We start from the raw sequence: 14,082 nt of genomic DNA on the forward strand, positions 1-14,082 counted from the left end.
GAAAGAGTGAACTTCTGAGAAGCTGCAAAGACCAAAGTGGGTCAAGTAGGAGTGGACTGTCTCACATTTTATTCAGATGAAAGACAATGGTAAGATAAATGCAAATAAATACAGATCCCTGCAGGTGGGAAGTTTCCAACTCTAGCTGCAAGTACAAGCACACAGGTTCCCTGCACGACAACAAAGCCCTGGCTTTCCAAAGCTGTTCGGGGCCACAACAGCTCTGAAATACAAACGGGTGCGGGGCAGCTCCTCCGGCACCGGCGGGCCAAGCCCAACTCAGGGGATCCCACAGCGACTGCTCCCCTTTAACCTGCGGGCCCCTCCCGGTGGGACCTGCTGCTTTTCAAACCAAAAAACCCAAAATAATGACAGGAGGTCACTGGCTGGGGAAGGGGCTGGTTCCGGCCGCTCCAACCGCGGCTCCGCCGAGGCCGCAGGCCCGGCCGCTCCTGAACCGCACCCTTCTCCCGGCTGTACCAGGAGGACTCCGGTTCCGAGACCGACCTCCCCCCCGCGACGCCATGTCCCGGGCACCGGCACCGCGCCCGCCCCGCCGGAGGCCGCGACAGGCCGCTATAGGGCGCGATAGGCAGCGATGGGCCGCGACGGGCAGCGATGGGCCGCGATGGAGCGCGATGGAGCGGGATGGAGCGGGATAGGCCGGGATAGGCCCCGATGGGGCGCGATAGGCCGGGATAGGCCCCGATGGGGCGGCAACGGCCTCGGGCACCGCCCCCTGCTGGCGCTCCGCGGTACCGCTCCCCCGGCCGCGGCTCGCCACGCGCATGCGCCGCCTGCCAGCACGCATGCGCCGTGCTGCTGCGGCACGGGCAGGGACACTGGGACATTGAGGATCTCGGGAGGCTGCGGCTCCGGGACACCGGGAACACGAACACGGGGTGGCGGGGCACGGAGATCCAGCGGGACACTGGGGTGCCGGGGCTCCGGAATACCCGGACACCAGGGACACGGGACACTGGGTACTAGGACACTGCGCGACTAGAAACAGCAGGGCGCGGAGAGAGCGGGCCTCAGGACACCGGGAACCCCGGGATACGGGAGCCTCCCGTGCAGTAACACCTCCCCCTCAGCCAGCACACCGCTCTTGTGGTTTTTATTCATTATCATCCATAGTGGCCGCTTACAACCCTCGCGCCCCGCCACCGGCTCGTTCCTCGGCCGGGGCTCCCCTCGGTGGGCGCCGGGCAGCGCCCAGCACCCGCTGCAGCTGCCAGAGCAGGGCGGGCAGCAGCGAGTCCAGCACGGCCAGGCCGGCCCAGGTGCACCGCAGGCCACTGGGAAAGAGGTGGTGGTGAGAGCCGGTGCCTCAGGGAGACCCCCGGCCCTGCCCACAGCTCCCCGAGGCTCACCCGCTGTCCAGGACAAGCCAGCCCTCCTGCTGCAGTGCCCGAGCCTCCCCCGGCCCCTCAAACACGGCCTGCAGGCTGAGCTGCGGAGAGAAGTGCCCCCAGCGCTGTGTGCCCAGCGCAAGAGAAGGGTGTTAGTGATGGGGCATCCACATCCCAGTACCCAAAGGGGCTGCAGGAGAGCTGAAGAGGGGCTTTGGAGAAGGGAATGGAGTGACAGGAAAAGGGATGGATGGATGGATGGATGGATGGATGGATGGATGGATGGATGGATGGATGGATGGATGGATGGATGGATGGATGGATGGATGGATGGATGGGGCAGATTTGGATTAGATTTTGGGAAGAAATTCTCCTGTGACAGTGGAGAAATGACACAGGTTGCCTAGAGAAGCTGTGGATGCCACATCCCTGGAAATGTTCAAGGCCAGGTTTGACAGGGCTCAGAGCAACCTGGTCTAGTGGAAGATGTCTCTGCCCACAACAGGAGGTGGAACGAGATGGGCCTTAAGGTGCCACCCAATCCAAACCATTCTATGATTAGCATTGGGTCGATGTGGGGTGTCCCCACAGATGGCTCCTCACCTCGTGTGTGATGCCTTCATCTGTGCGCAGTCCCAGGGTGAGCAGCTCCTCCAGCCTGTGGGGACACAGAGCTGTGGGGCAGCACAGACAGGGAGGGGGCACGGGGGGGGCCCCAGCACTCACTGCTCCAGCGGGCTCAGCACCGCCCGGCTCCTGGTGCCGTGTCCCCGGCTCTGCACCTCCCGCATCCAGGCGACAGGCTCCGGGGTCTGCACTCGAGCTTCCCGGCTGCAGCCGCCCTCAGCCCGCAGCACGAAGCGCCCGTGTGCCCCTGCAGCAGCCCGGCAGGGGGACAACAGTGTTCACGGGGCACACAGCCACACACTGCCCCCCACACTGCCCCCCATCACCCCCTTACCTGGCCCCACACCGATGTACTGCTCAGCCCGCCAGTATGAGAGGTTGTGGGTGCTGAGGGCGCCCTGGGGGAGAGCCCTGGGGTGAGAGGAGTGGCTGAGCCTGCTGGGGGACCAGCATGACATTGGGGGACACAGCACGGGGGGTATCCCACCTTCCGCGCAAAATTGGAGACCTCGTAGTGGCGGAAGCCGGCGGCCCCCAGCACACTCCGGGCCGTGTGGTACATGTCAGCCAGCAGATCCTGGGGGGGTGCGGGCAGGGCCCCGGCCCGGACCTGCGCTGCCAGAGCCGTGCCCCGCTCCAGCGTCAGCTGGTACAGGGAGATGTGGTCATCGCAGAGCCTCAGGGTCGCCTCCAGCCGCTGGGCCCAGGCGTCCCGGCTCTGTCCCGGCAGCCCGAACAGGAGGTCGATGGAGGTTCGGCCAGGGAAGAGCCCCCGAGCCGCTTCCACAGCCTTCCGTGCCTCTGCCGCCGTGTGCTCCCGGCCCAGCATCCTCAGCTCGGCGTCATCCAGAGACTGCGAGGGGAGCACGGTGACAATGGGGTCGCGGGGGGCTGCGGAGGCTGCGGCGGGGGGAGCCCCTCTCACCTGGACGCCGATGGAGAGGCGGTTGACCCCAGCTGCCCTGAAGCCGTCAAGGACAGATGCGCTGGTGGAGCTGGGGTTGGCCTCCAGCGTGACCTCAGCCCCAGCCGGAAGGTGGGCAGCCCCCGCCACCGCCTCCAGCACCGCCGCAACAGTGCCGGGGCTGGCCAGGCTGGGGGTGCCCCCGCCGAAGAAGACGGAGGTGACGCTGTGGGGCAGAGGGTGGGCAGCTGCAGGTGGGCACGGAAGGGCCCAGCCCTCCCCCGGAGCCCACCCTGCGCACACACCTGTGCACCTGGCTGAGGCGGAGCAGGGTCTGTGCCTCCCGCACCAGGCAGGCGCGCACGGCCGCCTCGTCCACCGCCGGCACCACGTACGTGTTGAAGTTGCAGTAGGAGCAGCGCTTGCGGCAGTAGGGCCACTGCGGGCACGGGGCGTGTGGGGGACGGCCATGCCCTCATCCCTAGCCACTCCATGTCCAGAGGGGGCATCCCCAGCCCAGTGCATGGACCTCAGTACCCCCCACCTGCCCCACAAGGCACACGACCCACAGGTGTGACCCTTCATGTGCACGGCTCGAGGAGCCCCCAGTTCAGGCTAGCCCCACGACATGTTCGAGGTTGGGCTCTCCCCGATGTGCCTAAGCCCCGGGGTCCCACATGCACCCACGTGTGAGTGAGCCCCAGGGAGCCACATTCACCTTCCGCCCGTGCCAGCCCCGTGCCCCTCAAGGAGCGCAAGCCCCGGGACCCACGTGTGTCCCCACGTGTGCAAACCCGTGACTGCCCGGGCACCCCGCACACGCACCAACCCCGGCTCCCCCCGCGTCCCCGCTCACGTGCACGTAGAGCGCGGCCGTGGCGGGGGCGGCCGTGTCCGGGGCCGGGGCCGGGGCTCGTCCCGGGCCGCCCCCGCCGGGCAGCGCCCCAGCGGCAGCCGCCAGCCCCCGCGGCCAGCCCCGCGCCGCCGCCATGGCCCCGGCGGCACCGGGCGGGACCGCCCCCGGCGTGCGCGGCCCGGGGCGGGGCGCAGGGGCCGGGGAGGGATCGGGGGCAGAGCCCTTCGCTCCCGACCGGGCTGTGTGCGAGATGCTCGCTGTGAATGGCGGGGGTGCTGCGGCCAGTGTCCTCCCCGGAGCCGGGAATGCAGGAGTCGGTGTCCTCTCCCGGTGCTGGGGACGCCAGGACCACTGTCCGCCCCCGGTGTCCTATCCAGACGCACGGTCCGAACGAGGTTTGGGACCTGCCCCCGCATCCTTCCTCGGCCGCTCCTCGGGGCCCACGAGGGTTTTCCGGAGTTTCAGGAGGAAGGTGGCCTGTCCCCACGCACGGCTGTGCAAACCCGCAGCTGACGAACCCCGACGTCAGTAGATGTCTCTATTAATAGTCAAGAGGAACTCTGAAATGCCCATGACAAAGGCTGGGACTGCAGGTTCCTGTTCCCAAGCCAGTAACGCGTATTTCGGTGTAAAACACCCCTGATGTAACCTTCCCTCTCCGGGGAGATTCCGGGCAGGCAGCGAGGACTATAAGAGTGGAACTCAGGCACGGGCAGGGCAGAAGGCATGGAGCGAGCCTGGAGCACTGCACACACCGAGACCGCACTGGCAGCCAAAATGGACAGCTCTTCCTCTACAGTGAGTATTTACAGCCGGGGATGCATAATCCCAGGGGCTGGGAAGGGGCAGGACGTGCTGCGGGAGGTGTCCTGGCTGGCGAGGGGTGGATATGCTCTGGGGAAGGCATGGGATGGTAGGGAAGGCTTCCCTGGGACCGGGCTCAGCTGGGGCTCATACCCATGGATGGAGCTGCCCCACTCCCAGAACAGGGGCAGGAGTGGGGTGGCAGGGACTGCTCCCCCTGGGCTGGCTGTGACCAGGACCCCCTGGTTTTCTTAGCAGTGTGTCTGTCCTCACCAGCCAGGGCTGGTGGCACTGGTATTTCTTATCCACTGCCCCCCATCTACAGCAAGTACATGGGGCAGGGTAGGGGTTGTGCCAAGCGTGGAGGGAGGAGAAGCTCCACTCACTGTAGGCCTGTCCTGCACCTGGGTTAGTGCTGTGGGAAGCAAAAGAAGGTAAACAGTCCTTCCCTAGACATCAGTCACAGAGGCCCTCTGTGTCCCCAGGGTCCCTGGCTACAGCTCTTCTCATGCAGGTAAAAGTTCTTCCTTCAGGAAGGAAGGTGGCAGAGGTAACCAGGAAAGGGAGGAGACCTGAGTGAAATGTGGAAGGATCAGTGCTGACACCAGCCCCATGAGCAGTGTGGGAACAGAAGAACTTGCTGGAAAGACAATGTACAAAAGGAATCTGACACAAACCATCCATGTCTTTTTCTTTCAGAGTGCAGACGTGGACAGGGAACATGGCCCCGCCGTCTGCTTCCATGGGTAGAGCCCACAGTCCAGCTGGGAGATGAAGGATTGAGACCTCGCTGACCCTGCTGCACCACTGCCCTCCAGGCACTGCAGGAGCTGCAGCATGGAGGGGCCCAGCTGCAGCTCTGCAGGGAAAGGAACCGCCAGGGAGACAGTGGGAGCTCAGCAAGAGTCGGCAGCAACATTTTCTGCTTTCCAGCTGGGGTGGGACACTTCTGCTGGCAAAGAGGAGCTCTGCCATCCCTCTTGTCACAGGAGTGTTTCATGGTTGGGAGGTACCAAACAACTCCCGTAAAATGCTGTCCCAGGTATGCTCTGGTTCACGCTGCTGATGGGACAAGAATTTTGGTATTTCTGCAACAACCTTACTGTCTGTCTTGTCCAAAACAACAAAATAAACAAAGCCATGTGTACCTTGGAGAAGGTTTTTTTTTGGGAAAACACCTGGGGGAGGTGTGGGAACAGAGTGAGATTTTCCAGCCAGTTTCAGAGAGCCCCAATGCAAAATCTCATTCTCTGAAACCCCTGCCTCTCATTTCAAGTTCAGTTGCTCTTAAATAACCCAGGAGTCTCACAGCATCCAAGGAGAAAAGGCATCACCTATCCTGGGAAGCCAGGCCAGGGCATTTGGACTTAAGAGTATCAGAAAAATACCCACCAGCATATGTTCAACTCCTGTGGAATGGCTGCAGCCAAGTTGCTCAGAGACACTCAACATTTTTAAATCTTCATAAGGTCTTTCAGTAACTGGACAGAATTCCGAAAATGAGCATCCCTTCCTCACACCACAGTATTTCTGTTGGCAAAGAAACAAGCCCAACTGGGGAAAAAAGGCGCTCTGTTTTATTGATTAAAAGTGCCATCAGCCTGATGTCAGGGAAAGTCTCCATTGTGTAGCCCAAGGCACAGGTGAAAACCAGACTCAGAGCTGACTGAAATGGGGCTGATTTATCCTGCTTTTTGCTCTGCCTTCCCAGTCTCAGAGCTGCAAGTGCTTCTCCATCTGCTCCTTCAACTTGTATTTCTGAATCTGGAACAGAGGGCAGAGAGCAGGGAGAGAGACTCAGAAAGAGCTGGGACAGAATGCCAGGGCTCCTGCCCTGCCCCAGCCCCCTCTTACCTTGCCTGAGACAGTGAGTGGGTACTGGCTCACAAACACAACATAACGTGGGATCTTGAAATGCGAGATCTGGGAAGAGAAAAACCAGAGCTACACAACCTGAAAGGAACAGCCTGGCACTGCCAGGGCTGGGTCCCCCAGAGCTCTAAAGCCATGGGCTTTCATCCAGCAGTCCCCAGCAGCCACTGGGTGTACTGGTCTGGAAGGAAGCTGAGGACTGGGAGCCCACCTTGCCTTTGCAGAAAGCTTTAATCTCCTCCTTGGTGCAGTCCTGCCCAGCCCGCAGTCGGATGCAGGCACAGATCTCTTCTCCCATCCTTGAATCCTTCACACCAACCACCTGGGTTGGGAGAGATGGACAGTGTGACCCTTGGGGATGTCCCTGGCCTCCCACAGGCTCTGTGTCTGGCCCATGGTGTGTTCCCTGAGCCCATCCCACAGGGTGTTGGAGCACTGTGGATGCAGCACGGACCTGTCATCATCCCTCTGCTTCCAAAAAAATGGGGCAAGAGGTTTCACAAACAACAAGGAGACTTGGTAGGCTGCCACGAGTGCTTCAGGATCTCCAGATGGAATGGCAGGGGAAGGATGAGGTTGAATTAAAGCATTATTTAAAACCCTTATAATCACAGATCTTAGTGGGCCTCTGCCTGTGACACCAGGAAATGGGCTTCCCAAGTCTGAGCTCTCTCCAAAGTTTGCTCCCACTATTCCACAAGAATCCTACTGTCATTCCCTGCCCTGAACCACTATCTCCAACTGCTAGAGACACGTTGATCCTTTTGAGTCCAGAGCAGTGACATAAAGCCCTAGAAACCACATAAACAGGGCTGGTTTGCAACCCGTCTGCACTGGGACTGTTCCAAAGAGAGATGCTCGCCTGGCACAGGCAGAACTCTGACTAAATAAGCAGTTTATTTATGGGGAAACTTGTCTGGCACAAAACCTGGAGGAGAACAATCCCAGCAGACAGGGAGCAGCTGCTCAGTCCTGGAAATCTTTGCTGTCTTGCAAAGGAGTGAAACTAAGTCTCACTCCTCATCTCCAGGGGCTTGTTGGAAGAGTCCTCCTGGATGTCAGAGTCAGCAATTATCAGTAAAAACAGATAATTCCAGACTGCTTTCTGAGTAAGAATTTCAGAGGGAGTCACGAAAGTGGACAGGCAGTTTAAAACTGAAGAATGACAAGCATTTTTCAGACATGCAGCTGGAACACAAGGGGATTGCCACAATCCATATGCCCCATGCCCCTTCCATCCCATGAGCCTCTCCCTCCTCCTTGCTTACCAACATTACATGGAATTTGATGCTGAAAACAGGGAAAGACAAATAGGTTCAAAGCAGCAATCCCAGAAGCTTTATGTACAAGATTCCCAAAACCAGATTCTCACTCACCCCACCTCCTCCCACTCACCTGGACCTCCTCAACCTTGGGATGGGTGTGGAGGAACTGCTCAAGTTCTGCTGGATAGATGTTCTCTCCTCCCCGAATGATCATGTCCTTGCAGCGCCCCACAATTCTGCAGTAGCCGTGCTCGTTCAGCACCGCCATGTCCCTGCAGTGACAGCGCCCTTCTAGTCTGTCCCAGCTGGGCAAAGAGTGGCTGATGCTCCCCCCAGCCAGGGTGGTACCAGAGGATAAGGGCTGGGATGAGCACAGGGAAGAGATCAAAGAGTTCCTGGTACAGAAACTGGCAGCATCCACACAAGCTCCAGGGTTTAGGGGGGAGGCAATGCCTGGCCCTCTCCTGTACCCCTACAATCCCTCCATGCACAAGTGGCCAGTGACAATCTCCCTCTCCAGGGACACTCAGCACCAGGGGCTCTGTGCTAAAAGCATTTCTAAGTGTCACAGACAGACCAGAGGGATAAACTGTGACAGTTTTCTCTACTTTGGAAATCCCAGCCACGCACTCCTACACACACCCATGCATCCTCATCCAGTGCCACCCTGTGGGACCATCTGGGAGAAGTTCTCAGACTCACCCTGTCTTGTACCACCTCTCAGCAGTGATCACTTCACTTGTCTTGGCAGGGTCGTTCCAGTAGCCCAGCATGACACAGTAGCCACGGATTTGAAGCTCCCCAGGAGTGTTCAGAGGCACACATTGCCCTGTTTCTGGATCCTCAATTTTTGCCTGGAAGAGAAGAAGGGCTTAGTTGGACATCAGCACCAGACAGGGAGGATGGAGTGAGGTCTGCTGCTGGCACAGCACCTGGAGCACGTGGGAAAGGTCATGGTCACCTCTGTGTGGGGAAAGATGTATCCCACTGTCTCAGTTCTCTGCTCAAAGCTGTCACTGGGGAACCCCATGAAGGTGACAGGGCTGTTTTCTGTGGTCCCATAGGCAACCTGCAAACACAGGAGAGGAAATGTGTCTCAGGGGGAAAGGGGACCACATGGATTCAGGCACAGGAAAGACAAAGCTGGTCATGATGCAGGGAAGAGTGGGGTGTGAGGAGGATGTTCCCCCAAGCCACTCAGGTGACAGGAGTCCTGCTCTGCTGGCTATGGATGGGGCCCTCCAGACACTTCTGCCAGAGAGCCTTGGAGAAACAGGAGTTAAAGCATCACTGCACCTGCCTGCCATGGCCTTCTTCATCTCCCTCACAGTACTCCTGACCCCATCACCCACAACATTTGGGGTGTCATGTACTTTTGACACCCTAACTGCTATTCTTGGAGGGATCACCATCCTCCTTCTCAACTCTTGTTTCTCCAAGCCCTGTCCCGTACCATCTCTGCCAGACACTGACTTTGCCTTGGTGCCCTTGCAGTCAAGGTATTGAGTTCACCTTGCATCTGCAATAACTCAGGGAACATAAGACATGACTTTGGAAAAACCCTGGAGCCAGCAGCAGACTCCTGTGGGAAACAGTGTGTGCTGCAGCATGGCTGCTTGCTGCAGATCCTTTTGCAGACATCAGCCCCTGTAATCCTTGTGAGGCATCACGAGGCTGCTCAACACTTGGCACAGCTGCCCTTACAGACCCAAAGCCTCACAGCAGGACAAAAGCTTCTTGCTGCTAAACCTCCCTCACAGCTAATCCCTATGGCAGGCTCTGAGCCACCTCAGCTGAAGGTCACTTCTCCTCAAAGGAAAATTCCAGTGCTTTATGCCCAGCTCAGTGGCCAGGCTGAGGCAGCAGGAGCTGCACAGGAGGTGCCCTGAGCAACTCTGAGCTGCACCAATAGCACCATTGCTGGGATTGCTGCTACATTTCCAGCTCTTGGAAGCTGTGTTTCAGCAGTGGGAGCTGCTGGGGCACTGCTCTGGTGTCTCTGACCCACTCAGAGTAATGTCACCCCAGTAACATCACCTGTGGCTGCTTTGCTGGGAGAGCGTGGCTGTGAAAGGGCTGATGTGGGAAGTATTTCCTCATTTCTCCTGCAGTTCTCCAGACTGACACGTGAGCAGCTCTCACCCCCAAACTGCCCTGGCACCCAGATCTGGTCAGTTCCTTCAGAGTAAATGCCCAGATGTGCCTACATGGTCATGGTGCTCACCCAACTCCAGGCACTGTGCCCCAAATTAATGTGCAGCTTTGCAAAGGACTATGATGAAGCATGTGAACAAGGATGAAAATATTGTGAATGAGCTGAAGACAACACTGCTATGGGGTACAACAGTGTGTGATAACCCTGGGACACTTGGCGCTTTCCACTGCTTGGAGCTGCTGCAGGATCTCACGGGGGGCACAGTCTGGCACTACGGCTGGTGCTCTTGCTGACTGCACCAGGGTCAGCATGAATCCAAGCTGGAGCCTGCTTGTATCCAGGAATCTGGAGGAGAACTTCTCCAGGATGCTGCAGGGACCATCTGGTACAAACTGCTCTGCTTGGAGCCTGGCAGCCCCCAAGGAGCAACTGTGAAGAGGCTTCTGCTCCCAGACACAAGGACAGCTTCCCAGCTGGGTGCAAACCCACAGCGCCTCATGCTCAGACTGCATTTCTCTCCCACCCACTAATACGAGTCCTGTGGCTGGATCAAATGACTGACCAGACCCAAATCCGAGACCTTAAACACTTATTAAAAATCCCAGTGCCTTTGTTTTTTTGTTTCACTCTGCCGGATGAATTGCAGTGCTGGCCCCAGGATCCCAGCCAAGCCCTGAGTCAATCCTTGCTGCCTCTGCGGGTCGCTCCAGCAGTTTAATTGGATGCAGGAGCAGGCAGCTCCCTGGCAGGAGGATGCTGTGAGCTCTGTGGCTCACCAGGCTCCTCCAGATGCCCAGCGCTGTGCCCTACACCCCAAACACCAGTTATTGATGCCTTGGCCTGTGGCTTGTCCCCATAAACACCCTCACACCCTCAGAAATGGGCTTCCCAACTGCTTCAGAGGGCAACACAGCCTTCCCCTGCCTACACCAGCACACCACTCTGTAGCCAGATACCACGACGTTGCTCCAGATGTTATTTCCCTCTTAGGATGGTTATCCACAGCTGTATTCCTGGGATGGAGGCAGGGGATGGAGCAAACTCTTGTGCCAGCACAGCTGTCCTCCCAACCCTCATCTGACACGTGGACCATCCAGCATGTCCATTGTCAGAAGCAGATGAAGCAACACTTCCACGAAACTCCACACACCACTTTAAACTTGGAGATATCCATGAAGATTCCTAGCCCTCATGACCCAAAGGGACACTTAACATCATTCAGCCTTGTCATCTGGTGTAATTCAGTCCAGAAAACCTCACCCAATAATTTCAGCATCAGCTCCATAATTTCCACTGTATGTGGTCTCAAAGCAGAGCTTTCTGAGGCAAAGATTCCAGCTTGGACCCTTGGCTTCAAGAAGAGCTACAAGAATACAAAATATAATTGACCTCAAAGCCTTTTTTTACTGTAGGACTACAAGTGACACCCCAACACCCAGATCAGTCCTGCCCTCAGTGATGACAAAGACAGGTCCAAAACAAATGCTGCCTAACTGGCTCCTACCAACAAGAGATTCATTCTTTGTGAATCCCAAGCCTCTGTATAAACCAGGAATAAAAGGAACATCTTAGCAGAACTGTGTTTTTTAAAGCACATTTCCCAAACATTTCCTGCCAGTGCTGTTCAAATACTGGTCACTGTGGAACAGGCAAAACAGCCTAAAGAGGGAAGCGTCTAAAAATTAAAAATAAAGTAAGAACAATCAGACTTCAGTCTCTTTAGTAAACATTTGGGAGGCAAGTTGACCTGGTGGGGACTGTGGGGACTCTGAAGACCCTGGGTTTTTCCCAACTGTGCTGCTTATTTACTGCATAACTTGGAAGAAGCCACATCAGCCCTCTGCTCCTTGGTTTTCCCTGGCATTCAACAGCAATAAAAACACCCAGTGTCCTCCATATTTAACTGCTGCTGAAAGGCTGTAATGAAAAGGCTGGGGTTTTAACCACCAGCACCCCAAGTGGGTTATACCGGGTGGGACTGGAGCAGAAGGTCAGGGCTGCAGAAAGGCATGAGTTCCTTGGAGGACACTCATGGAGGATCCTCAGGGAGGATCTTCATCCTCCTCGTCACCACCCTCCAGTAGTGCCACGCTGGAGGATGATGATGGCAGGGCTTGAACTGCCAAACTAAAGCCTACAGAAACTGAGCTTTGCTGGAGACAATATTGGCCTCAGAAAAAAGTAGCAAATTGACTGTGAAATAATAGGGATTTTCAGACTTCAAAGAGGGCATCATGAACAACAGAAAGCAGACTGGCAGCCCAAGAGATGTGTTCAGGGACCTCTAAGAGGCCCTTTGAACCCCTCTCAGTGTAACATGCTGGATGGATCTGATTATTCCTAAACCCGTGCCGAGGGCGTCTGTCTTGGATATCTCTCCCTGAGTCAACCCCATCCCTTCCCACCACAGCAAGCTCAAAATCGTTCATAACTGAGCAAGAACCTTCCCTCCCTCAGCTGCTCACTGCCAAGATCACACTAAACTTTTCTGTCCCCTGGGAACATGCATCTCCTTGCTTTGGAGGTATCCCACTATCCCCAGTTGTACTGGAATATTCCTGAGCCTTCAGGTCAACTTTGCTGCTGCTGCAAAAAACAACTTCTGATCACATCCAGCCTGTGTCACACTGAGATCTCATTTCCTTCCCCAGAAACAGTACCATCTTTGTGTCAAAAACATCAGGACACAAACAAACAAGTCTTGCAGGACAAATCTCTAAGGGTGGCCACCCTGTTGACATCTCTCCACCAAGAGAGCTGCCAGACAGTCCCAGTTTGGATGGGGCTTTAAAGAGATCCCAGAGGTATTAGGTGCCCAAAGCACCTTCTTTGTGCTGTGGCATGCAATGGCTTTGCCTCAGGAGGAGACCAAAAGGACAACCCAGTGTGCCCAGGCTGAGCCTGCCCTGGGAATGAATCTCGTGTTATTGCCCAGGGAGGACAAGCTGCTCCTCGTGGTCTTGAGCTAAAGCTGCCTCTCTTCTCTCCAGGCCAAGCAGAAGCCTTGAGGCTTGGAAGTGTTTCCCCCTTCCTGCCAGCAGGGCAGAAGTGCTGCCCAGTGGCAACCAGCAAAGACATGGGCAGTCACTGGTTTACCCACAGTGTGATAAAAGGTCTTTGCTGTGCAATTAACTCCATCCTCCCTAGTGCTGGTGCCAGTGCATTTGGGAAAAGTGAAAATAAAACGAAAAAGTGGGAGGAAATGTACAAAGGTCACATGAAGGTAGAAAACCACTGGTTTGGAGGTATCAGGATGCTATGGACAAGGAAACTCATCAAAAATCTAGGGGCAAAGATAACATCCCTATGGATTTGGAAAGCTCAGCTCCAACCAAACACATGGCTGGAAGTCTGGAGTCTTGTTATTTCAATGAGGCCTTTTAAATGTTCTCACAGCCCATTTCCACAGCTACAGAAACCACCTACTCATCAGATCTCCCCAAAACAAGGTGGGGTGGGATGGGGAGGCCGAGGACAAGCAGAAATGTTGTCACCACATGAAGCCCATTTTCCATTTTGGGAACAGAGGGGACTAATGGCTGGGGAACATTTGGGAAAGTCAGAAGTCTTGCATGGATCAGTGGTGCTCCACAAGGGAAGAAGGCTCTGCAAAGCAGGACAAGAGTCCTGGCTAGAGCAGTGGGATGCTAGGGAACATCTGGTGCCTTGCAGGGAGGACACAGCAGGGCTGGGAGAGGCTGGGTGAGCTTCACAGGAGAGGCCAAGAGCCTCATCCAGCAGCTGCTGGAATCGGCAGAAGGGAAGGGTGGGTGGACATCAATGGGCAGCCAAACTGGCAACACATCAATGGGTGGAGGCCATGCTACAGTGGAAGAAAACCATCAGAAGGAAGGAGGTAGACCCACCATCACCTCCTCCCGCTCAACAAGCAGCCTCCACACTGCAGTGATGGGACTGTTCAAGAATTTAAAATTAAAATGGCAATTCAGGTCTGAACTCAGAACCCTGGATGCTACTGCTGGGACAGGAGCTGCCTGGAAGAGAGGGGAACTCAAGAAAACCTCTGGGACTTCCCTTTGCCCATCCACCACAGCTCCTCAAACACTGTCTGGAGTGTACTCTGCCTTTGGGACACATCCATGGGACGCTGCTGAACTTGCACCTTCTCCCACCCTTCTCCCAACCCTGTGCCAGGGCTCAGCTCCACGAGAGCTGGGACACTTCTGGACGCCCCCAGAAGATGCCTGAGCCCCCACCTTCAGCCAAAAAGAGGAGAGCTGCACCCC

General features: G+C 56.7%; 2 protein-coding genes and 1 long non-coding RNA gene across 3 annotated transcripts in view; 1 reads left to right on the forward strand and 2 right to left on the reverse strand.

Annotated features, from left to right (window-relative positions):
- Window positions 1-1,101: 1,101 nt before the first annotated feature.
- Window positions 1,102-3,874, reverse strand: RSAD1 (radical S-adenosyl methionine domain containing 1). Its single transcript, XM_063175999.1, has 9 exons — window positions 3,740-3,874; window positions 3,189-3,322; window positions 2,905-3,109; window positions 2,467-2,832; window positions 2,314-2,377; window positions 2,079-2,226; window positions 1,956-2,010; window positions 1,374-1,477; window positions 1,102-1,298 (listed from the first exon to the last, which is right to left on the reverse strand). The coding sequence occupies exons 1-9, from the start codon at window positions 3,872-3,874 to the stop codon at window positions 1,145-1,147; spliced, it is 1,365 nt and encodes a 454-aa protein (XP_063032069.1). The 3' UTR covers window positions 1,102-1,144.
- Window positions 3,875-3,952: 78 nt separating this feature from the next.
- Window positions 3,953-5,690, forward strand: LOC134428945 (uncharacterized). Its single transcript, XR_010030509.1, has 2 exons — window positions 3,953-4,537; window positions 5,243-5,690. It is a non-coding gene; the product is annotated as an uncharacterized LOC134428945 (long non-coding RNA).
- A 408-nt stretch (window positions 5,691-6,098) lies between these two features.
- Window positions 6,099-14,082, reverse strand: part of ACSF2 (acyl-CoA synthetase family member 2) — a 38,665-nt gene continuing 30,681 nt past the window's right edge. The window contains exons 11-16 of the mRNA XM_063176012.1: window positions 8,642-8,749; window positions 8,383-8,534; window positions 7,811-7,952; window positions 6,627-6,737; window positions 6,398-6,466; window positions 6,099-6,307 (exon numbers count right to left, since the gene is read on the reverse strand). Of these exons, the coding sequence (XP_063032082.1) occupies window positions 6,257-6,307; window positions 6,398-6,466; window positions 6,627-6,737; window positions 7,811-7,952; window positions 8,383-8,534; window positions 8,642-8,749 (633 nt within the window). The 3' untranslated portion in view covers window positions 6,099-6,256. The remainder of the gene's footprint in view (window positions 6,308-6,397; window positions 6,467-6,626; window positions 6,738-7,810; window positions 7,953-8,382; window positions 8,535-8,641; window positions 8,750-14,082) is intronic.

The sequence above is a fragment of the Melospiza melodia genome, chromosome 24 (assembly GCF_035770615.1).
Source record: "Melospiza melodia melodia isolate bMelMel2 chromosome 24, bMelMel2.pri, whole genome shotgun sequence".
Lineage (NCBI taxonomy): Eukaryota > Metazoa > Chordata > Aves > Passeriformes > Passerellidae > Melospiza > Melospiza melodia.